Source organism: Anastrepha ludens, chromosome 5 (genome assembly GCF_028408465.1).
Source record: "Anastrepha ludens isolate Willacy chromosome 5, idAnaLude1.1, whole genome shotgun sequence".
NCBI lineage: Eukaryota > Metazoa > Arthropoda > Insecta > Diptera > Tephritidae > Anastrepha > Anastrepha ludens.
In genome coordinates, this window is record NC_071501.1 from 38,481,037 (window position 1) to 38,507,253 (window position 26,217).

Below are 26,217 nucleotides of genomic sequence, written 5' to 3' on the forward strand. Positions count from 1 at the left end.
GCTGATATGTTGGTGATTTTTCAGCATAACGCATCGCCATTAGAGCTGAATAGATATTTTCACATAAGAAAGAATTCTCAAAAGACGTTTACATATACATACATACATAGAAGCACATGCATACATAGTACGAGTATTTCAGTGCAAATGTATTTTGCTGGCAGCATTTCACTTTCTGCACCTTTTCTCCTATCGCTCTTTGCTACCTTCGGCCACGCTCACAATAAATTATGCCAGAGAAAACGTAAGTGTGGGTCATCGCAGTGGATGGAAAGCAGGAGAAAAGGCACGCATTTTGTAGAGTAGTGAATAAGCAAACGGCCATCTCTACAAATATAAGCGCGCACAAGTGTATGTAGATATATGTATGCGCAATATTGTTGTTCTTGTTGTTGTAGTATGTGTAATGAGCACTCACTTGGCCTTGTACTAACACGACTCAAAAACAAGCAACACAGCCATGCTTCTAACTACATACAAACATATAGAGGAAGGCCTCAAAGCACCTCTACCTGTTTTGATTTTTTAACTTTCTTGTTTTTATACGCTCGTCATTGTTGCCAGGTTGCAAATAAATTACACTTTACTCACTCGCAAATTACATAATCTAATTTGGCATTTTCGCTACTCTAGATGGATATCTACTTTTTTGTTTTTTGTGTTGTTTTTGTGCTTTGTCTTTTCTTTTAGCTTACAGTTTCATATCATTTTTATACTTTTTTTTTTTTTTGTTTTTTTTTACTGTTCAGCCTTGGCGTAGCAAAACCATATTGTTCAGATGTATCATACATATTTACACATAGTAACTGTAGTTGAGAAAATTGTAATTGTACGTGTATATGTGTTTGTATATACAAGTAAATAGAGCATTTCATGTTGCCGCCAGATTTTGTTTGCCCTACAGAACTTTAAGTATTACAATTCTTATAAAATGAAACAAGCTGCGGTAATTAATAATATTCAAGGATGAGCCACGGGGAGGGTTCTTTTTTAATAACATCTTAAGTATTTTGATAGTGACTGCGATTACTTTAAAGTTCAGTATCATCTTTTCATATGCTTAAAAAAATATTGGAAAAAATAAAGATACAAATAAAATAAATAAAAAAAAAGAAAATTAAAATTTAAAAACATACATACATGCAAACATACCTACTTTCACAGTAGATTCCGCGTTCAAAAAACAGTGTGTACTGCAAAACGAAATTACATACAAAATAACCCAAGCAGACAAGCAATGGAGCGCGTAAAAGTCATAATAAAAATGTACATCGTTCAAAATCATTTCTTCTATTTAAATCTTTTAATTACTATTTTTTTTAATTTAATTTTTTGTTTTTGTTTTTAATTTTTTATTTTTTTACTTAATATTTACAATTTATTTAAAAACAAAGTTGAATGATTAACTTTGTGCCCCGTTGTATTTGAAATATTTGAAAATTAGCTGGATAAATTGCAAAATTAGAAATTATTTTTTTATTTACTTACTTTAAGGAACCCGCCACTTCGCAATAGGGTTTATATTCCTTATTCAAACCCTTCAGACAGCTCAACCTATTCCCATGTACCTTCCAATATCTCCGTTTGACTTAATCGAGAATATTATTACTATTGCCATTAGTGCGCTCATAAACACGAGAACAACAAGACGCCGCAGATATAGGCATTTAAAAATTAATCGAATTAGACTAAGAAAAATTCTGCATAAAAATGCTGGCTCATTCGCTCTAAGGTACAATTAACTCACAATCGCTTTTCTATACATTTATGTTTTGGAGTACCTCAAAAACGGCGTTGAATTTGTTCAAATACTAAATGAGGCGCATTTTTAACTAGACGATTAAATTAATAAACAAAATTTGTTTGCTTATTTGTGGTCCGAAAAATCAGCGCTTAGGCGTAGGAAACCGGAAACCAAGTAATTCTTAGATTGAAGCTGTTTGGTGTGTTTTAGGGGCGAAAATGCCGCCTAATTTTCTACGAAAGTGAAATGGGAATGCACTATTGGCCGTTCTTTAACTATTTTTTAGCACCTCATTGAAGAAGTAAATGTGTTTTACTACTTTAGGCTTCCACAAGATGGGGCTACGTACCTCATAAGTAGTTCAACAATCAATTTTTTGCGCACTAAGTTCGATATTCCGGTAATCGGTATTCGTGTAATTATTGGCCCCCCACGGAGCTTTGATTCAAAGATTCAAATCCTATGATATACCATTTATTGGTGAATTTTCTTCAAAAAGGGAATGATTGGATAGTCTGCTGCAGGGTCACCTGAGGCAGCAATTTGATTAAAGTTATATAGCAGAGTTGAGCGGAAGTTATATCTATCGACTTGTATATTAATAGAGTAAAAGTCGTTAAAAAATAACCTTTTTCTTATAGAATTTCTAGAAAGAAATCAGTTTTATCATTCAACCAATATGACGGCAACGCCTCGTTCACACGACAGTCTAAAACACGCTACCGAAACGACTTGGATTTTTATATAAAGCCAAGGCCTGTTACTCCAGTCACCGTCATCCCGTACATGTATGGGGAATATTTATGCTGCTACAACAACAGCAAAAATATAATACCCCTTTCCTATATGAAAGCTGAACTGCAATAATTATTTCCATCAAGCCTTTTGAAAACTCGACGATGAGAAGAAAAAAAAATAATGCAGACGAATACGTGATGAAAAATCAATGCATACGATTTTTCAAAAATTCTCTTTATAACAGTGCTACAAAACACCTCCTAAAGTTTATGATGAATCTTTTGTTGATTAAGATGATTTCTACGTTTAGGATATTTCACCTAACAGGGAAAGAACAAAAAAAGTGATTTATTTAGATTATGTTTTACCAGCAAGCCAAAGTCAGCGGAAAAATAAATAAATATAATATTAAATTATTTGTATGGTGATTATTTAGTTCGTTTATTGAAAAACATAATCTTTTTTTTGCGAAAATTGTGGAAAACTTAACACTCATAATGAATTTCCATTTCAGTCTCTGGCCGTTTAGCCCAAAAATACCGTGTGCACCCGGTATTTGAGGACAACTTTGTAGTAAAACCAATTAGCTTTTATTTTGAACAAAATTTAATAAAAGTTCCCATTAGATAACATTAACTTATTATATATCTATAAAATCATACAATAAAATTTCCATTACCTGCAATAACATCTTCGATCAGGGTTCGGAAACGATTGCATGCCTGAATTAGATGCTCCTTATTCATATTGACCATAACCGTATTAATTGCAGCTATCAGAGAAGAAATGGTATTATGGGGATAGTTATTGGTTTCACACTGAACTACGACCTAGGTGATTAAGGTCTGGGGAGTTTGAGCCATCCAATCTTGAGTGTCCATCGCTTTGCGTGAAAGAGCAGAGTCTTGTTAAATGGTGTGTGGATGGACTACATATCATTCTAGGGTGTCATTAATGCCTCTAAAGCCTGGATATATGCCGCAGAATTCACTCAAAATCCTTATGTAAAGAAATGTAGTGGCATGACATGCCCTTTGTTGCTCACAACACATAGAACCATAACAGTGCCTTAAAACTTCGCGTACATGACAACAGGCAGGCTTAACCATTTATCATTTCTCCGGTTTTGTCAAAAAAAAAAAAAACCATAACATCTCAGGCGCTTAAGGCTTTTTAATTTTGTTTAGAAGATGTTTTGATTGAATAACTCGCTTTTTTCGTGTTTGCTTCGACATAAAAAATCTTATGCACATAGCCTAGGATTAATATATATATGGAGATCTGCATGGACGACTCGAAGGATATGAAACATTAACCTCCCTCGCAAGGGTCCTCATTGATATTTAAGGGTCCTCGGCAATGAATAAATTCTGCAGATCGGACAGTGTCAGAACGTTCCTCGTGTTTTTGGTGTTTTGCAACAGATTCTGCATCGCCGCTTGATGCTTTCAATTTACGACGAACCTTATGAACGAATGAACGGACACAATAATAAAAATTAAGGATTTTTAAATCGGGGTGATTTGCACATAAAGTGACGATAACCGCATGTTTCTTCATTTCTTGAGTTAGTTGTAGCAAAATATAATAATTGTTTCGGGAAGTTATAGCCACATTTATGCATGTTTATACTACAGGGTGCATAGTATAATTTTTTTTTAAATATATTTAAAAAACAAAATTTAAATTAAAAATATATTTTTTTATTTATATTTATATTTAAAATTTTATTTAAATATAGTTAAAAAATATATATTTTAAATATAGCAATCAAATTTTTTTTAATAATATATAAACAAATTTTTGAATAATAACAGATTTTTTTAATTATCTTGTAGCGAAGAATAAATGACTTATGCCACTTTCACAATTACGGATTATTTTGTTCACAAGCCCCAAGTCCTTTACATGCACTTCCTCAAAAAAAATTTTATTTAGCCGTCAGAGTGGTGCGGCTCCTGAACGAAATTGAAGGCAAAATGTTCAATAGTTTTTATTAGCAAATATTTTTGGGGGTACTTTTTGCCCATTTCAGCCTATTTTAACGGAATTATATTTGAGTAATACACATTTACGTTCCCACGACAATCCGTTCTACGTTACCGGAACGACCCGTATTTATATCCAGCCACTCTACACTGATACACCACAACAACAACTAACACACTGCAAATGATTCAAATTAAATTAGATTATTTTTGAAAAAATTATTATATTCTACCTCTTATCTGGCTTTCTGTCGCAGAACGAGTAATAATGGTGCTTATGGTTTTGCTAAAAATATACATCAACTTACTTACAACATTTACTGTATCGTTGCTTGCCTTCAGCGTATATTTATTTGCGCTTCATGGCGCATTCTATATATCTTTTACAAATTGCGCGCACAGAAGTGCTCTTAAAAGTATCCACATAATGACTGTAACTAAGGAAAGTGGAAGAAATAAAGAACGAATAAAAACGAGGAAGAAACGCGTTTGCCTTCTGTGCGACTGCGAATATATGCAGCCATAAGTTGCTTATGTTAATACTCAAGTAAGTGCAAGTGCGGCAAAAGAGAGGTGAAATATTTTCCACATTTATTCTATAAATAAAGGGTAGACACACGCAGGCGGAAGACTAAATATTTTCTGAGACAAAAAAAATAATGTAGAAAGGAGCAATTATGGAAATTGTTGCAGGAATTTTTTTTTTTCATTTTTATTTTTTTCATTTCATTTCTATGGTTGTAAAACCTTACAGACTAGAGGCACAAAATAAAAACTTAAATCTAATATTTAAAGATAAGACTTAAAAGTAATTTGATAACAGTTTAAGGATCTCTCTACTGAGGACATCTTAAAATAGAATTTTAACCTTGAATCCCTCCTTATGTGAACGGACTTTTGGTACTTCTCTTTGAGAACTTTCTCATCATAGCAACTCCATTAAAAGTTCTTCTTCTTTTTTCATAGCGTTACAACGCGTCAAAGCTTCCTTCAATTTGCTCCTCTTGAGCTGTTGCTTCGTATTGACGTATTCCCAACTTCTTAAGGTCGTGTTCCATCGTGCGTCTATCCAACGGTTCCTCGGTCTGCCTTTGGAACTCACGGCCATTAGCTTTCCTGTTAAGGCTTTCTTCACGGTACAGTCAGCAGACATACGGATCACTTGACCTAGCCTTATGCGCTGCACTTTAAGAATACGCACAGCTGTCTCGTTCTGAGTTAGAATGTTCAGTTCAGAGTTCAATCGAATTCTGTAGGTATCATCATCCATTCTTATTGGGTCAAAGATCTTTCTTAAAATTTTTCTTTACATGCTAGCAGTCTGTGCGCAGTCATCAACCTTAAGAGTGCATATCTCACAACCATACGTTGGGATTGGTCGAATAAGGGTCTTGTACATAGTTAACTTTGTAGCTTTAAACAAAGGTGGGCGTAATATGCTTTGTTGGTGGCGTTAATACGATCCCTAGCTGCGGAAGTTGAATCACCGCTACATGCGAACATAACTCCTAGATACTTAAAACGCTGCAGTGCTTCAAAATTATAAGCTCCCACATGGAAATTTAGCATCTGTGCAGGTCACCTCGATTTCGACAGATATTTGGTTTTACCCTTGTTTACAAAAAGGCCAATACTGTTCGCAATTTTGTCAATTTTTAGGAAAGTTTTCTGTTTCTTGAGAGTATAACGGTTCCTTGGTGTACATATTCGTATTGAATTTTTAAAAATATTTTCAAGTCACTTACTCTAAATCGCGTGATGCTCTACAACTGTCTATTATATCTTACAATTGTCTATTATAATTATATCTCTAATAATGCCCTCCAATCTGCGGATGAGATCAAAGACCTTGGAGTAATTTTTGACTCTAATTTTTCATTCTCAATCCATATCAATTATTTTATCTCAAAACCATATTCGATCTTGAGTTTTGTTAAAATACTTATACATATTCCTCACCTCATGTTTGTTTGAGCGACATGTGCTCTCTATTTCATTCGCCTATCAAATGTCTGTACCTCTCAGCCATCTAACGAAATAGTCCACACTTTTTGCGTACCACAACCAAGCTGAATGCTTATTGCGCATCACACATAAAACGAAAACTCTTCTCATAGACTTGCTGATCCTCAAGACATAATTACACTCTGCCTAATAGTCCACATAAATTACACGCCTGCGGTGAGTGTAATCTAAGCGATTGCTGCTGGCATTAATTAGTAGCAGCCTTTTTGCTAGCAGCACTGAAACTAATTAAGCTATCCCGCTCAAGTAAATAAAACCGCAATAAAAAGGTAATAATTCACGTGCATCTTTCTCTCTTCTCTTCGCTCGGCACGTAACTCTACCCAAACTCATCAATGTTTGATAGTTTAAATTATAAATTTTTGGTTAAATTTCGAGTTTGGTGTTCCTTTTTTGGCTTGAGAGGATCATCTTACAGAAGTGTCCATGTAATGAAATTGAAAAGAAAAGGCGAAACTCATTGCTTGATGGTTATAGGCACTTGTGCGATTATTTCGTGTATACAAATAGTATTGCAGAGGCAAATACAAAAGTCCCTAGTTAGGTATATAATTATTAATATATCTGGTATATAATTATTAATATATCTGGAATGCCTTAGAAAATTTTAAATTAATGAAAATCTTAAAGTACCGGCAGTTCGAATAGATAAAATAAATTAGGGAAATCGGCAGTTTTCTATTTATAAACTGTCACTTCTTAGAGGGTGCGCACAGCACCTAAGGTGCTGATTGGTTTCGCCGTTTGGCAAAATCCTTACTGGACTCCGCAAGGGCAGAAGTGTGCTCGGGGCTAAGCGTTAAATGTACTTGCAAGGAAATACTCGTAACTTTTTTACTTGATGCTTGCTTTCTTGTAATATTTGCTATTATAGAAAATGTATAATGTCTTTCATCATAAATTCATTCCATCGTGTCAAAGTAGCCCATATAAATTTCAGTTCGGCGTATTTTTTCGATTGAGAGTTGACTTCAATAAACTTCAATAAACTTGCAGCGTATAAAATATATTAGACTGAAAAAAAGTCGCCTACCAGGCAAATATTTCGAAATTTTTTGGACCTCAGTTAGGGAATATTTTTTTAGCTTAATTTGTTATGCTAAGTGTTAACATATTAATTTTGGTGCATTTCCGTTCGCAAAATTAAAAAAAAGTAAAAAAAAAACATGGTAAATGAATTTCCGTTCAATAAAGAAATAAAAAAAAAATGTCGGATTTTTATAATTTCCATTTTTTACTCGTTACGCGAGTAACTTTTTAGCGATATTTATTTAATATATTGTATATAATATAATTGGAGCTTAAATTTTTCAGGGGGATTTGGCCGAGTTTCTCCTCCTGTTTGTGGCGCGCATCTTGATGCTGTTTCACAAATGGACGGACCCACAGTTTTAAGCCGACTCCGAACGGTAGATATTTTCTTATGTTTCTTATTTGATGTTTCTTGTACGGAGATTCAAACCAAGTGTACTTCCGAATGGTAGTCACCTGCAAATCCATTCAGCTACGACTACCGATATTTATATATATATATATATATAATTGGCGCGTACACCCTTTTTGGGTGTTTGGCCGAGCTCCTCCTCCTATTTGTGGTGTGCGTCTTGATGTTGTTCCACAAATGGAGGGACCTACAGTTTCAAGCCGACTCCGAACGGCAAATATTTTTTATGAGGAGCTTTTTCATGGCAGAAATACACTCGGAGGTTTGCCATTGCCTGCCGAGGGGCGACCGCTATTAGAAAAATGTTTTTTTTTTTATTAATTTTGGATATTTATATAGTACTCGGTAATTTGCTACGATAACAGAAGTAAGTAATAGTATCGCTGCCAGAGTGGTATTGTGGGTACTAAGTGGACTCTTAAGAGCAGCCCGTCTTACTTAACTTAACTTGGTCAACACCTGGTTTGAAAGGAACAGTTAATTCGTCAGCGTTTGCAGATATTATTCGACTGGGTTTTTTAAAGAAAACAAGTAGTAGTACTAATTAGCTTGAAGCACTACTGCTGACTTTCTATGACTGAGTGCATCACTTAAGACATTTTCTTTCCAATTCGTTTATCAGCTTACACAAATACATAGATACATCTACTCTATAGGTGAGACTTCTTGCTCTGAGTCATCTTCCCATCTTCTCATTTCTCAACTTCTCTTTCCTTAAGTGTTAGTAAATTTTTTTTTTTTCATATTTCTATTCACAGTTCAAAAATAGTGTTAAGGGACTTCCACTGCCCCCCTAGTTACTGCTTTTTCCCAATTCCCTCCAATGTAATGGTAAATTGTGTTTTCAAAATAACTTCAGCAAACCGCAAAAGGTCAGAAAAATCACTTCGTCTAACAAGAAAATTCCATTAAGTTAGCCTTAGTGCTTTGTAGTCAACTGTTGCCCGTTCTCCCAAAGGATTTGGCATCCACTTCCCCTTCTCCCTACACAAATGGTTGGAAGAGCGCATAAAGCACAGTCAACATTTGTAATCAATAAATTGTAAAATTACTAGGAAAACAAAAAAATTAATTGCTGCCACTTTAGTTTATTATTATTACTAAGCAATTTTCCTGTTACTAGCAACCAAGTTGAAACAAGTAAAGCAGTAATTATTTTTCTATGTTCATTCTTTTAATAAAGTGATAGCTAACTTTAAATTGTTTTGAGATTAAGGAGTAGGATTTCGTGGAAATAAGCGAATTGGTAGAGCAAAATGTAGATATACATATGTACAGGTGTACATACCTATACATATACACATATCTGTCAGTCAGAGTCCTTGAAGCAATTTTAATTACATAAAAAGAGAGAAAATTGAAATAGTGCTTGGCAATCGGTAGTAACTTGTGTGTATGTTAGTAACGAGTTGAAATGTCGAAATAACAAGAGTTATGCCCAACAATTTTTATATGCACACACATGCCACCACACATGCATAGATGTGGAATTGAAGTGCATATAAATGTTTACAAAGCATATCTATAAATTTCCTGGAAATATGTAATTCAAACTGCTGCCCTTCCTGTAAGTCAGGAATAGTTTGCTCGTTTGCTCTTTTTTATACCAACAACAAGCATATTTTCGCAATATAAAAAGAGTTCTGTAGCAGTTGTGCTTTCTTACGGGAAAAGCACATCAACAGGCAAACAGAGCCATAAACATTGGGTATGACGGGCCTTTCTAAATGCCCACTTTCATAGACATATCCTGTGCGTGCGTCAAAGCTCAAATACAGATCGCTGAAAGGCATCAAATTGAGGCTTTGCTGACTAGATGACTACGGCTGTTTGGTAGCTTATTTCAATGTGAATCTGCTTTTGTGTACTCAGGCGGTTTTTTGGTTAACTTTTTTTGATTAGCGCTGAAGGTGCAGTCCATTGTGTATTCCCTAAACTCTTGCTGACTCTTGGAATAAATGTTACTTTTAGTCAATTGAACAGAGTGTGTGAGAGAGAGAGAGGGAGAGAGATGTGTAACAAATTTGCTCCATTTGTGGATGTATGAGCTGGAGCTCTCTTCAGAGGTGGCTCAGTGAAAAATATCTGTCGTGTAGAAATCCCTCATTCGCAGTGAATACTCAGCCTTCTATTACATACAGCTTATCAAGGAGAGCATGCCATTGTTTTGAGGACGGGCTCAATGGCTACGGTGAATATGACACACTATGGGAAATATATAGCTACCCCTCTCAGTGCACGTCCGAGTGTTTTGCTGCTAAGATAAATATTCGCATAAAACCATTTAATATTGGGAGGGGGCATACAATTGTAGGCCCCTCTTTTTAAGCGACAACATAAAGATGGCCACTGAAAATTGTCGGAGAAGTTCGGCTGAATACCTTATGAATCATACATCCTTCATAATTATTCCTTCCAATTATTTCCATAAATTCTATGGGTGAAAAAACTGTCGGTTTCGGAGATACGGCAAGTCATTCTTTTCTGAAACATTTATTTCTAATCACCTGTTTATTTATTATATTTAAACAAACAAAACAAATCAGCAAAGTTACATTAGATGTTCAAAGTGCGCTCCCCCCAGTACCAGCAGGCACTGTTTGATGAATGATATTCGAACTCTTTCTAAAGCCACTCACTAGCTTGGACTTGTAGGCATTTTTGATTAGTTATTAGCTGCAGTTATTCGAGTTATTACTAATCTTTTTAAAAATCTTGAAAAACCAAAATCAGCTTCGAAAAGGTGTTTTGGAGTTTCCTGAGATTGCTCCCAGGAACGCCAAGAGGCGGTAGATCAAATCTTCAGCCCTTGCGCAATGGCATTGAGCATACTCAGTTTGCCGTTAAGGAGGGATATAAGTTCCCTGAAGTTCCCACAGTATGGACTTCGCTTGGCCAGTTTAGCGTCTTCTTACATCTCGTAACCTTAAGATACTCTTTGATGGCGTTTTGTCCCATGGCAAAGAAAGACGCGAGTCCTACTAATTACGAAGTCCCAGCCTCCCTAACCAATGCATCTGCTACTTAATTCCCAGGTATACCTCTATGTTCTGGGATCCATTTGGGCTGGTTTCCATTATGCGTTGCTAGTAAATTCAATTTGACGCTTGACTGTCTCTCAGAATAGCAATTCGCCCATTTCTACTCATCTACGTGGAAAAGTGTAGTGCAAGTGCTTTATAACCACAATCGAAAAGTGATAATTTAAAGATAATTTTAGTTTTTTGTGAGAGGTTTTTTTATGGAAGGTTCGACTTTTATTATCTCTTCGATAACAGGTAACAATGAGTTTAACGATTTCATTTTGGTAGAACAATCGGTGAAAATGTTAATAAAATCATCGATTCGGATCACTTATTCCATTGGCCAGGAATTAAAAATTCGTCACAGAACTATTTCGAACCATTTTTGTCAAGATACTTTTAACTATGTTATTTCATCGTCATAATTTTACTGACCCCTATGCTCCAATAGTAGTTAAAGAAAAAACTATAAATAATAAAAATTAGGCGAATTTTTAAACTACGCGGGCTACGTACATTCGACTTTCGACTATTTTTTTTATGCTGGTGCACTCGTCTCGAAGGTATGTAGCCCGCAAAATTTGAAAATTCACCATATTGTTTTAACACATCTCGTATTGTACATAATTTTATCGCCAAAGTAAAGCGAAACAACATTGAGAGCTTTTTACTTCACCCAATATTTTCGAATATTTCCTTCCATCTCTTTCGAATTCGCCGTCTATCCAATATTTACTTTCGCTGTCTTGTCAATTAAAATGCAAATTTTTCTATTAAACCATTTACACACAGACTACAGGTGAACTAAAATAAATTGTGTACAAGCTAACGCCTTGAAATATGGCAACCTAAGAAAAATATTAAAAACCAAAATAGCTATCGCCATTGAAACCAAAGCAGCAATTTTAGCTGCAGCATTAATTTGTGGTTACCAGTTTTCCCCTCAAAGGCAAATTTCAAATAACATTTTATGGCAGACGAAAAGTGATAGAGATAGAAAGACAGGAAGGAGGGAAGGAGGGAAGGAGAGTGCGTAAGGTCATTGCGGTAACAGTTCGACGCCACAGCCGATAGAACGGAATTCGATTAGCATCAGCTCTATGAAACTAGAAATTTGCCTATGTAACTCATGGCAATTGTTAGTGATTGTGAGAGCAAGAAGGGGAAATGAGTAGAGAGAAAAGCTTATTTTAATCCGGATTACACGGATTGCATTTCTGATTTGTTATTGCTATTTGGATGCTTCGCAGGTGAGAGTTTGGGTGGAGATTTTAGAAACTTCTGAATTTTTATATTTTGATAAGATAATTTTTAAGACTAGTAGTTAAGAATGGAATGAAAGAAACTATGGGTTGATTCTGTAATAGTTTTAGTTTACCTTATTCCAGCAAACAGTCCTCACATTAATTTTTTCTAGAAATATAAATTAGGAATAGCGATAATAAATAGAAATTACAAAATTACGCTAAGGGTGTTGTATTTAGAGCACTATTAAGAAAAGAATTTCACTTTATCTTAAGTTGACTTAAGCTACTATGGTATACCACCGTAGACACACTTTACATGGGAAGTTATTACTTCAGCAAACGCAAGTATTGTTGATTTGTCATACTCCTATCGAAACGGACATTTAAGTATGTAAGTCATTTGAATTGCATAATGAGCCTGCTGATTCAGAGCAATGTAGTCTGAGTCTTAGGTATTATTATTAAATATGTAGACAATCTAATAAGCGCTTACTGCTCTCTGTCAGATATGTGCCACCGCCAGGGTGTTTCTAAAAATGCTCTGAACGAACCTGATTTTTCGCTCTATCCAAAGCATGAATGTTTGTTGTGTGCAGAAACTTGAAATACTTCAACACCAATTTCATTTTTATTTTACTAGGACTTTTTACATGAATACTTTTTTAACATTTACTAAATGATTGAATCGATATAAAACTCCTTTGGTTTGCCTATAGGAATAGTCTTTGTCCCTAGTCTTCACTATGTCTCTTTGTTTTCAAGGTGGAGTGTTTATACCTCGGGGCATAGAATTCCCATGGTAGCAAAATTTACTATAGAAAGTCGGTATGTTCCCCTTAGCTAACCCATTCTTAACCGTTATCCTCTCATATCATGCTTTGTATTCAAGTGGAGTGAAATCTATAAACCATTTTAGCTTTCTAAAAGCTTATAGACTTATAAAAAAGGAGTGCTTGTATTTTAATACATCGCTCAGGCTATCAACTATGTGAAGCTAAGCGTAAAAAGTCAAAATTTCTGTCGCTTTATATCTGCTTCGTCCATGTATGTTAGCGTCGCCTTGGCTTCTTCAGCACCACAACGATATCTTGAGCTTTCTTTGGCACATCCGATGCAGGCTTTCTCTGGACGTGACCATACCAGCGTAGACCGCTTTCTTGGATCCTCAATCGATGCTGTTTTACGGCTTACACGAATCTATCGGTTTGGTATTTGTCCAGCATTGTGATCGATGTTGACCATCTCAGCATTTTCATTTCGTTCGTGTAGCTTTTTTAGAAGCCAACCTTTGGTGCCATATAACAGGGTGGAACGAACAGCCGTTTTATAGATTTTGCCAATTAGATGGAGTGGCATCCTTTTGGTGCATAGCACGCCGGTTTTCGATTTTAACCATTCTGAGTTTACTTAATGCTGCACATCCGGTATTTGTTACAACGTATTCCAAATACTTAGAGGTGGAGAGCTCGCTTAGCGGCTGCCATCCATCGGCGATATGCTCGTTGATGTTGATTTGGAGGGGCAACTCGATTCCTGCTTATGCGATTCGAGTTTGTCTTGCCACTGATTGAGTGTGGCTTGCGTGGGCGTCGCACTGCGTGCTGGCGGTTAATATTCCATGACCCGGTAAAATAAAACAAAACTCAATGCGGTATTTCAAGCACTTCACCTACATAACTAATCTAAATCATGCAAATTTCCAAATCCATCTATTGATGAGAAAAAGAAAAAAGCATAAAATAAATGATAAATACCTTCACTTGAAAAATCCACTGATTAGAGTTAAAAATATAACACTTCGTAAAAATGATTCACAGACAAACGCAACTAAACTGATTAGTTGAAATCGCGCCGATTCTATTATTTCTATGGTAATCTACCGTTCATTGGTAAGTGATGTGAAATTTTGTATTCACTACTTGTACTTTTGCCTTTCTGAACTAAACAGCTTTTTCACCAACTGTCACCATGACTCTTTTCCCCCATTGGTAAAAAAATGTATAGAGGTGTGGCCAAGGTTAGCCAACTCTCAGCGAATTGAAGGAATCAGCTGATGGGCTCATTTAATCGGAGTCATGACTGTGGTTTGCTTACGAAAAATCTGCGACTGTGTTGGTGATATACGAATAAAATCAATGCAGCCTCCGCCTATGTTACTTCGTTGTCGTCTGAACAACAATCAACTCGTCTACGCAGTGTGTGGATACATGTGCCATGGAGAGCAGAATTCTGCTGCCAAGTCCCATGTGACGTGGCAGACAAAGTTACTCAATTTCGTTTTTCATCGTCTTTGTTTCCACCTACCTCCATTTAGTCGAAGTAATACCTACACGTATGAGATCGAATGAAAACTATTTACCTCGATATCTCAATTCCAGCAAAAATTAAATTGTTACTGGAGCAAATTTTTGCAAAAATACGTCCTCTCATCTAAATATGAACCAATTCGACCGACCGATTTCCTTAAGTGTATCGACGCCAGCGCCACCTACCGTGTGCGTTTTCTGCAAAGACATGTCTGCTTACGCAATTAATCTTGAGTCTGAGTGCTAACTATGGAGAAGGAAAACGCTTTCCATTTGGTAAACACGAGATGGACAACTACGCGCCATACCCGAAAATCAGTGCATCATCTTCCTCGGTAAAATTTCCTTAAACTACTTTTTTGTATTTTAAGATGTTGTTTTATCTCCCTAGAGTTATTAAGCAATCGTAACTTTTCTGACAAAGCTTTTGATGCATTGCATTAACTTGCAAATTGAGCCTTTCTGGTAGAAGCCTTCCAGCTATTTTTAGTTGAAACTATCGTCTGAACGTTACTGGCCCATGCCGCCCGCATCGATCTCACAAAGAAAGATTTTTTTCTACCATATTCTACGGCAATTCTCTCTCTCTATGCATATTGCATTTATTATACGCTCACACAAGTCTTTAGAAAAGTGTTTGCGTATCTACATATATATCTGTATACCTGTATTATGCTAAGTGTGTATTATATGTGCATACAGTATGCAGTTACGTATACACACCAACTTTTTAATTATTGCCCTTTCTTCTCATATTACTCAACCACAGTAGAAGCCAGCTTATCTTTCAGCCTTGCTGCTCTTCTATAACAGCTTATGCTTGTCATACGATACCTATTATGACTTAATTAAATTTTGAAAATTTTAATTAAGCTGTAATCTAATATTTGCACAGCTCAGTCAGTGGAGAGATATAAGAAAATTATATATTATTTTTAAGAGCAATTGAAGTTGACAGGACTTATGTGATCATGAACATTATTTGATATGTGTGTACGTGCGAACATATGGGCTTTGATAATGAACATGCATAGTATATGAAAATAGAGGGTCTATCAAAAGTGACGCCTAGTTTTCAGTAGTGAATAATTCCTAGACGGTAGCTTTGATATGTCATCTTTGACATTTGTCATTAGATAGAATAGCGCGTTCAAATTATTGAAACTTGAAACAAAATTCATGACTTTTCTTATGAAAATAATCATTCGAATAAATCGACAATCAGAAGAATGGGGAGAAAATTTCAAGAAACTAATTCTGTCGAGTGTCGAAAGAGGACTCCTTCTCTACCGCAAAGAGTTACTAAAAACCATCAACATCGATATCTCGACGTTCTCAATAATAAGCCTTTCATGAATCGACCGTTCGGCAGATTCTGCCAGCAGGGCATTTAAATGATGCAAATTGGGCCATATTTTGAATGAAAAAAAAAAAACGAAACCTGAAAGAGTCTAAATTTTTACGTGTTTTATTTTGAAAGACTCTTTACAAATATTTTATGGGAAAAAATTCTCTAATTGCTAAGTTAATGCAAATGCACCTATCAATTTAACTAATTTCCTTTTTTCTATGTTTTTTTCTGATTGCAGCAAAAATTTTATTTTTCTACATTATTTTTTATGCGGCGTTAACTGGATTCTTCGCTGCCATGTTGGCTGTGTTTTATCAAACACTTCGAGTGGATAAACCTAAGTGGACAATGGACGATGGATTGATTGGCTCAAATCCAGGTGAGTAATAAAAATATGTACTTACAGCTACGGACAGAGAAATAGCGCACTTCGCCCCAATAACTTAAAATGATGATTATTTTACTGGATATTTGATTTGATGATATTTTTTACTGCTAGTAAAACGTTTATTTTTTTAGTTTTTGTTTTAAATATATTATTTTCTTTCAGTATTATCTAAAAACAAAGCACGAAAAATAAATAATAATTCAATAACTTCCATTATAATGTGTAATTGGCGTGTACACCCTTTTTTGGGTTTTTGGCTGAGCTCCTCCTCCTACTTGTGGTGTGCGTCTTGATGTTGTTCCACAAATGGAGGGACCTACAGTTTCAAGCCGACTCCGAACGTCAATATTTCACGTTCTCTCTGTGAATGCGAATTCAGCTACGGCGGCCGCCTATAATCAGACAAAATATTTGTACATTTGTGTCTTGTAGTTGGTTTGTCTATTCCAGCGCTTATTGACTCAGGTAATGAATTTCAGACTCTGATGGTGTTAACGAAAAATATCCTAGAGGAGGTTAAGTTATTGTATTTTGGCACAACTAGATTATGGAATCGCCATGATCTTACTGATATCAACCTCTTAAATGAATAAGTAGGTGTCTTCCGAATTAGGACTTCGTATATAAAAATACAACTCCTGGCAGATAAATAATTTTCCGGCTCATAAACAAGAATATTCTATGGTTTCAACTGACATAATGTAGCTGAGACTCTTAGTTTTTGCAGTTTGTCATACACCTTGCTAACCACCCTATTTATGTGATAACTCCATGTAAATTTAGAGTCAAGAATGAATTTTAATTTTTTTGTGAGTGTGAATAAATTTTGATGAACCCACTAAATTGCTGTACACTCTGTTGTTCTACACTTAAGTTACATGTGAACGCTCCATGAAAATTCGCCAATTATTTTTTTTTTTTGGAAACAAATGTGTAAAAACAAACAAATAAGCAGACAGGGTTTCGTTTTTCAGAGTTCAAACGCCCATGAAAGCAAGTCAATTTAATTTTTTTGTAAGCTTCAATGCAATTCTAATCGACTCAATCAAGGTGAAAAATGCGTTATTTTAACACTTTCTTATTCAAGTGTTTTTTTTATACACCTTTGCTTCTTTTTAAACAGATATTAAGCGAAATCAGCGCATATTGAGCTCTTCAAGCGTTCTATTATTTCATTCATCCTCATTAAGGGTCGCTTAATAACATATATTTTAAACTTGACCTAAAACCAACCATATTCTTTTCGAAATATCTCGACTATAGTGCGTACTAGTGACCATTTCTAGCCTGTGTTCATTTAAAGAACATTCTTGCATATTCTGAATTTGAACTAGAATGGAACATAAACACAATTTTTCGAAATATCTCAATCCGAGTCTCAACTAACTGGCCAATTTACTGGAAAAACTTTTTATGTTCTGAATGTGAGGTGAACTGATCCATAATTTTGATTTTTGAAGTCCGCCTGAATAATAATATTTTCAATAAAGAAGTAGCATATAACCTTCTCAGATTATTCTATCTATCAGAGGAATCTCGTCGAATTTGGCTTATCCGCTCCGGAGATTAGCGTGTACAGTTTTTAAGAACGGAGTTACTATACTTAGGATTCTATTCCATATTCATATTTATTTCTTCGATAATATTTTGAAAGTACACACTCGTCGGTTCTACAGGTTTATTATGTACTTGATTTTTTTCACAAAAGTCACGTATACGCTCTGTCACCCTTTGCCTGTGTTATTAGAAATTGATCTTTTTACTGTTTTAAATATCCCAACCCAATATTCTAGTATGGAATGGAAACTTAATTACATTTCTTATATAAAAAGCTTAATTATATTAAATGTATTTGCTTACAGTCAGTCTGAGGTATTTAATTACCTACTATCATGTAATTATGCACCAGGTATTGTAACTTTAACTAAATCAGATTTATGTGGGCATAATTAGTGTTGTAGGGTAATTAAGATTAACAGCACCACTCGAAACAGAAATGTGTAAGAGAGGTACGCATATAAAATAAACTGCAAGAAGATAGTGGCAGGAAATAAGTAACGCGAGAAATAACTTAAAATGCGCTACGTATATCTTTTTCTATCTTTCGGTCAAATAAATTAATGTAAAAATAAATTACAATAAATAAAAAAAGGAAAAAACCCATAAAATGTAATACAATAAAATGAAGTCAACTAACATTAAAATAAAAATAATTAGAAAACGAATAAAAACTAAAAGAATACAAAAAAGCACAGAAAATAAAAAAAAAGTAAAATTAAAAAAAAAATTAAATAAAAAATGGGGAAAACATAAAATAGTAAAAAATAAAATTAAGTAAAATAAAAAATAATAATAAGAAAAAAATAAACAAAAAATTTACATTTAAAAAAATTAAAAAAAAGAAATATAAAAAAAATGTTGTAAATCAAATGTTACAAAATAAGAGTAAATAAAAATATAACAATGTTAAATTAAATTATTATTATTTTTTTATTATTAACGCATCATAAAGAATAAACAGAATAACGTTTAGAAATTACATTTAGTACAACTAAACAAAGATACAGAATAACGTTTAGAAATTACATTTAGTACAACTAAACAAAGATACTAATGAGCTATTTTTATTGAACATATACCTATATTAAAAGAAGAAAAAACCAAGATGCCTCAATATTTATAAATTCATTATGAATGCTATGCTACTAGGTGCCCATCTGGTCCAAAATTGTGTTATGCTTGACCCACCGACGATGAGTATTTGGCTGGAGCAAAGCCAATGCTTCAACGTTGTCATGTGTACTTAGACGTTGCCTGTGAGCCATGGCATACTTTTTCGCCACGTCAGTGACCAGCAGCATACTAAGATCACGATGTCGGTCGAGATTTCTCCCATAGTATGGAGCATTTACGAAGTTGCGCAACACTTTATTTTGGAATCGTTGGATAATAGTCATGCAAGGTTCGCTAGCATGGCTTGTTCATCTTTTTTTTCAGGCCGAATACAATGTGCACCGATTTTGAATTATAATGTTTGATATGCCATTTTTGGGCCAATGTTGCAATCGAACTCACCACTGATTGCAATTTTGTCGTTGTTGTCATGATTAATTCTCCAACTGCTAGGATAGCCGTGTCATCTGCAAAGGTTGCGGTAACATGTTGCTCGTGGATCGGTAAGTCATGCGTATGCAAGAGGTATAGGAGACCGCCTAGGATGCTTCCTTGAGGTACCCTGCGCTAGCTTTATGTAATAAAGAATAGGAGTTGTCAAATCTGACACGAAAGTATCTGCCATCAAGGTAGGAAGAAAGGAGGAGGTTTTTGTAGTAGTTTTTCTTTTGAAAATTTCATACAAAAAAGCAAAATCGGTAATAAAAATTTGAATATCATGATGACGAATTAAGACTCATATCTATAAATTGTGCGATGACAGAAGTTTCGTAACGATTTTTATACTTACTAAAGTTCAATTAATTCACTCCTAAAAAAATTATTCTAATGGAAAAATTCCACACAATTCGGAATGAAAAGTGGTGAACAATGCGAGCACTTGAAGCATGTTTTAAAATTGAAAATATCAGTGATTTTGTTTTTGTTGTTACAGCATAAACATTCCCCATACATGTACGGGGAATGCTGCTGGTGTGACGAACCTTGGCCGGATATAAATCTGGGTCGTTCCGGTAACGGAAAACTGACTGTCTGAACTTAGTTTTGTTGTTGTTATTGCAGCAGTTCCCTACGCCCTGCCAGTGAAGTGTAATCACCGATCGTCATTGTCTAATGATTGGCCTAGGAAGCATGCTGTTTCAACAAGGTGGGCCCAGAGGCAGAGGGGCGTTACGTCAGTGGGTCAGAGGGCATGTAAGTTGAGTCGGCTGGGACTCGCAATAATGTCTATTGGGCAATTTTTGGCAAACTATAATGTCTTTATTAATGAAACTTTGTGGAGATGCTAGTGTGGTGTTCAGGAAGACTCTTTATAACTCCAAACTATTCAGGAAATAATAATTTCGTAATTATTTGCCTTCAAAATGCCCTATAATTTGGCACAATACACTATATATTTTTTTACACTTCACTAAATATACACTCACACGCGTGTTTTAACTTATTTTTATACAATACTTATATTCGAATTATTTTCATTACAATTAAATGCAAATGCATTTGCCCATACAATCATTTTACAATTTTAAACGCGAATAAGAAGAAGATTGGAATGACATCAATATGGTGTTGCCGGATGCCTGCAAATGAAAACAAAAATATAAACAAAAATTAAGTATTTCAGTTTACTGTTAATGATGGGGATGGGGATTATTGTGCCTACTTCTTACACACACGCATATGACGTTTTAATTTTGAGTTCAATGGTTTTAACACGGAAAGGAGTTCTACGCAAAAATATTGGCTGTATGTTTATATAGTGTCCGGTCCTGTAGTTGTAGTTGTGTTTGGTTCTTGATCTCGTCGGTGTAGTCGTTGAGATGTCTCCTGATTCGCCTGGAAGGTGGCTCAGGCTCTACCAAATATCTGCACCGGTGATCCCTTAAGGAACATCCAAGCAGAAACTGCTTTCTGAGTATTTTATTGTGCTCCTTAACTGGGAGCGTGGAAACCTCGTTGTGAAGGTGTGGCATGTGGGACATCAGGAAGCATCCCATGGCTGTCTTGATAGGAGTATTTTGAAAGGTCTAGAGATTGCTTTTTACGGCTGACGAGGGCATTAAATTTGAATTAAGGGAGAGGGTAGCACTACGCCAAGCATACGATATCGATGTTGCTTTGTGTTTTGTTCCTTCTTTTGAGAACAAAAATGTGTCACTTGGACTACACAAGTCAACGTTATTACGCCGTCGAAGAGAGTCGTCACAATTTAGTTACCGCACACCATTGTAATGTAACTAACATCGCCTTTTAGAAATTTTTGTTTAATTTCTACAGCAGTAAAGTTGCTTTCCAGCCAATTGCGCTCTAGTGAGGAATCATGCAAGAATGTGCAAAAAACTTTTCTTAAAGATCCATATATCTTAAGACATGCCAAAAAATTGCTAATGTAAATTTTTTTGCAAATACAAATATTTTTTGTCCTCCTTCCCTTTCGTTTCTTTGTACTATTTTGATAGCAAAAGCTTAATCTGCATCCAATTATTGATTTTTTGAATATTTGAACGTATTCTCGCATGCGACCCAGGCTTGAAGTCAATTTTATTTATTTCTTTTATGTATAGCCAGGCGCCTCCTGCCATGTTCCAAATCCACAATATGTTGAATATTTTTTTCGTCTTATTTCCCCCGCTGCCGAAATTTTAGCTTGAATTTTTGTAATTTTAATTTAATTTATTTTAGCTGAGTAAGCATTTGGCGGTGCTGGTGCGTGCTCCTTTCAATTTAATCGCCAGCAACTTCAGCTGGTTGTTTTTTTTGTTTTTTTTGCTGCTCTTACTGCGGCACCATTTTGCGTGCACATGTTGTCTTACAAAGTTTGAATGTGTATATCGAATTTTTATTAGGTTCCTAAACGTAAAAATGTGGTGATTGAAATGCGCGCGTGGGCACAGCTGTAGTATATTTATAAGTGACTTTAATTGCAGGAATGAAAAATTTTATGGGGTTTCTGTAATTCATTGCTGCCTAGTAATTGACTTTGCTTTAATCATATAAATTGCTGCTTAAAATGTGTCATCTGCTTGTAGATGTTGCAATTTCTCTATGCGAGGGTAGGGCGTATACGTAACTTGAATGTCGCCTTTAAATTACACTGTGTGACAGTGAAAATATACTTCCTGCGAGATATATGTACATCACATTGTAGGTCTAGTTAGATAGAAAAAACTGCATGTTCGGAATTTTGAATTGATGCTCAAAATATTGACTTAGGGCCGAAAAACTATTTTTTTATAGGTTGATGTATATAAACTTGCTTCATCTTTCCCTTATCTCTTTGTTTTGAAAGCCATTCAAAATGAGATATTTAGCTGCTTATAAGGGGAATTAAAGTGTTACTTTATCTTAAGGAATGACCGAAGAAGGTGTTAAAACATAAGGAACATTTTAAATTTTTTCAAACGACGATGTTCTTTATATTATGAGTTTGTTACAATAGTATATTTAATATTAAATGAGAATAGACTGCTTTCAATCTCGTTTTCAACGAACTATATATTATGAAAGTCCACTGACGCAAACAAATGTCTGGAAAAATCCATAGTAAAAAAAGAGTTTTGAATTGCTTTCCCTTTTTTGCCGAATATACCTGGTGATAAAATAAAAATATCAAATGTTTTCTCGAGTTTTCGTTAAATTTTATCATAAAGTTCCTTTTCTTCTTGTTTTATTTTTTATTGATTGCATTACGATGAAGTGCCAATCAAATGGCGAAAGAACAGAAAATATCTGACCGTAGCACCCGCCACATACTGAAAAATGATCTTAAAGTCAAGCCTTACAAGACCCAAAAGGCTCAAGATCTCACCCCAAAGCAGCAACAAGTCAGACTTGAGATGGCGAAGGAGTTGCTTCGCTTGGCCGAAAGCGGTCAATTTCCGAACATCAATGATTGTCCACCAGGAGGCAGCACCCACCACAGGTAATGGTTTGGGCCCCTGTAACCGCAGATGGGCGCTCTCCAATCGTTTTCATCGAGGCTGGTGTCAAGGTAAATGCGAAATATTATCGGGAAAGTATTTTGGAGGTTGCTTTGAAGGCGCGGGCAGGCAAACATTTCGGTGGCAGACCATGGACATTTCAACAGGACTCGGCACCATCTCGCAGAGCTCGAGTGAACCAAGAATGGCTAAAAAACAACGTTCCGTACTTCATAACGTCCACACAATGGTTTTCAAATTCATCAGACGCGAATCCGATGGATTATTCTCTTAGGCCGTTTTGGAGAGCAAGGCCCGAACTAAAAGATTCCCAAGCCTCGAGGCGCTGAAAAACGCCATTGTCTGCGAGTGGGCCAAATTACCACCAAATCACCACCAAATCACATTCGGGCAACTTGCGATTCCTTTCTGGGCGGTCTCAAGGCCATAGTCAAGGCAAAAAGTGGTCATATCGAGAAAAAGTAAATTGATTCTTAATTTTGATTTCTTATTTTCACACATTTTTTACTTTGAATTGAATAAAAGTAATTTTGCGAACTAAACTTATGACATTTTTAATTGGTTATACTTCGAGCGCCGGACCCTGTAAACACAAAAAAATTAATTTGAGTGGTGGAAATCTTTATCTTGGCCTTTATGTGCTCCACTGCTTGTCTGCTTGCATACTGCAGCTGTTTAGTTTAGAAGTAACAAATATAATTTGTAAAACTTATAAATCTTCCAATAGGGTGATTATTTTTGCGCCATCTTGTATTAACATTTTATGTGTCGAGTTCAGACAATTTATAATATCCATTTAAATTTTCTACTTTTTAGGTCTTGGTTTTCGACCAATGCCCCCAGAGGCAAATGTTGAGAGTACTTTAATCTGGTATGAGAAATCGAAACCCGAAAACTACAAATACTGGGTCGATGAAACTGCTGCATTCCTTCTCTGTAAGTATAATTTTCTAGTATTTTATTTTAAATAAATTTTAAATATGGTTTTGGTTATACGTGCAGTATTTAGGATTCATAGTTTATGTGAATGTCTTAGAACTAGAAAGTTTTTTTAACTGCTTTTTTTGTAATTATATTTAAAATGTACAATATATCAATCGGAATCCAATACTTCATAAGTGGATTATATTTTCAATTAACACCCGTTAATGAAAAATAAAATGTACATATGTGATCACAAGGAATAACCCCGCAACTCTAACTATGTCGAAAGAGAGATATTATAAGTAAGATATTGATGTTCTATACCATACGGCATCAGAAATTTATATACTTGTACATCGGTTCAGTGGTTAGCGAAAAATTAAGGGGTAAGGGGTAGTCAGAGGTCCGAAAAAATGATGATTTCAATAATTTTTTTTTGCTAGCCAATTCCTTTATATTACAAAAATAAAAGCATAGCATTAATATGAGTACATCATGTTTCGACTTGACTTTAGCAAAATTTCAAAAAAAAAAAAAATGAATAATTGTAAAAGTTATCGCTGTTTTGGTGGATCCCGTTTCTGCAGAAGTCCCTTGCGGTAATCATCACAAGTCCTTGGAGATTCATCTAAAATCAATCGAGCAAGAGAAATTAGTTTTACTAAAAGATAATCTTGTGCCTGATCGAAGTTTTTTTTTTTTAATTAACAATATGGCGGCCTCAGGAAATATTTTTCAGATTTTCGAGAAATATATCGACAATTAATTGTTAAAAACAGATCGAAATTTTTGAGAAAAAAATCCTTCGAGTTTTTTATGTTTTTCAAAGCAGTATAAATAAATTTTATTAAAATCTACCAAGCGGATTTTAAATTACAGTGATCATCAGTTCAAAAAACATATTTTTGAGAAAAACGCATTTAAAGTTTTTCGAACGCTCCGGACCGCCCGAGTGCCCTTTGTTGATTGTTGAATAACTCGAAAAGCATTTGACGGATTCACTTCAAATTTTTACACAGTATTTTTCAGCTATCATGTTTTAAGAAAATGCAAAAAAAAAAAAATCAAATTTTTTGTAAATTCTGACTACCCCTAACTCCTTATAGAAAAAATAGCACAACTCAGTTTGATTATGATTTGCATAGGAATGTAAACCCTTAAAGTTGTTTATTGCAAAATGCAAAAAAACACAGTTATGCTGTTATGACTTGTGACCACACATATCTTTGGCCGATCTTACTAATTGAATGTATATAGCTGTTAGTTATAATAAGTTAGGTTTTTTTAAATTCGCACCTTTATAAGCAACACTGCTTCCACATAGGTCAGAACTGCTCCCTGATGTTATAAAACGTTTATATGCTTCGTATATAGTTAATTTTACTCGTTCGTCTCTCGCAATCAGAAGAAGAATACAATACAGAATAAAGATAGCTAAGTGTCGATGTGCAAAGTGCTGGGCAGTAAAAACGAAGGCACGCCAGACTACCCTTAGCATTACCTTCATTTCACTTTGCATCAGCCCTAGATTTGCAGCATGAGATAGTGTATAGATGTTTACAGTAGCTAGAATTGATAAAAGTTTCGAGTATATTTACAAGATTGGAAGCACGATCCAGTTACTTGTTAAGAGAGTAGGACCCGAACAACAATTTTTCATATGCAACCAATATCAAGAGCACGAAAGTTGCGGGATTGAAAACTCAAAATAATTTTTTTTATGATTATAACCTGGTAGATAATTTCACGGAATTTTTTTTTTAATATGACCGCCATCACACCATCGCACGCAAAGGTCGGTCATTTGGCCTGAATTTTCGTACGTGCTGTATTTTATAAAGCGTTTTTCAGTAAGAGCGCTTCAACTTTTGAACTTTTTTGAATAAAACACAAATGGTTTGACTTTTTTAACTAATTTTTTTTTTATTATCGAGTTTGAACATATACATTTAAGTATGAAACTCGATTTTTTTGCTGACCACCGCGTGCACGTTTTACGAAGTCCAATCGTTGAACCCAATTTTCGACCACTCTTTTGCATAAATCGGCCGAAATTCCAGCAATTTCGCGTTCAATATTGGCTCTGAGCTCACAAATCGTCGCCGACTAGTTACTGTAGACCAATAACTTCACATAACCCCAAAGAAAATAGTCTAGAGGCGTCAAATCACACGAGCCATTCGACCGGTCCATTTCTGGAAATAATGCGCTCATCGAACTTACTCTTCAATAAATCAATTGTAGCGTGTGCTGTGTGGCTTGTAGCCCCGTCCTGCTGAAACCACATGTCGTCTAAGTCCATATCATTCAATTGCGGCCAAAAATAATCGTTTATCATGTCGCGGTATCGATTTCCATTCACAGTAACGTGGCGATCGTTCTCGTCAACGAAAAAATATGGGCCAATTACGCCGCCGGCATGTAA

At 35.1% G+C, this 26,217-nt stretch overlaps 1 protein-coding gene across 5 annotated transcripts in view; it reads left to right on the forward strand.

Moving 5' to 3' along the window:
* The window catches only part of LOC128863950 (sodium/potassium-transporting ATPase subunit beta-2), a 161,226-nt gene that overhangs the window by 94,438 nt on the left and 40,571 nt on the right, over nt 1–26,217 (forward strand). For all 5 annotated transcript variants that reach the window (XM_054103382.1, XM_054103383.1, XM_054103385.1 and 2 more), the window contains exons 3-4: nt 16,105–16,245; nt 23,685–23,804. In XM_054103382.1, coding sequence (XP_053959357.1) covers nt 16,105–16,245; nt 23,685–23,804 — 261 coding nt within the window. The remainder of the gene's footprint in view (nt 1–16,104; nt 16,246–23,684; nt 23,805–26,217) is intronic.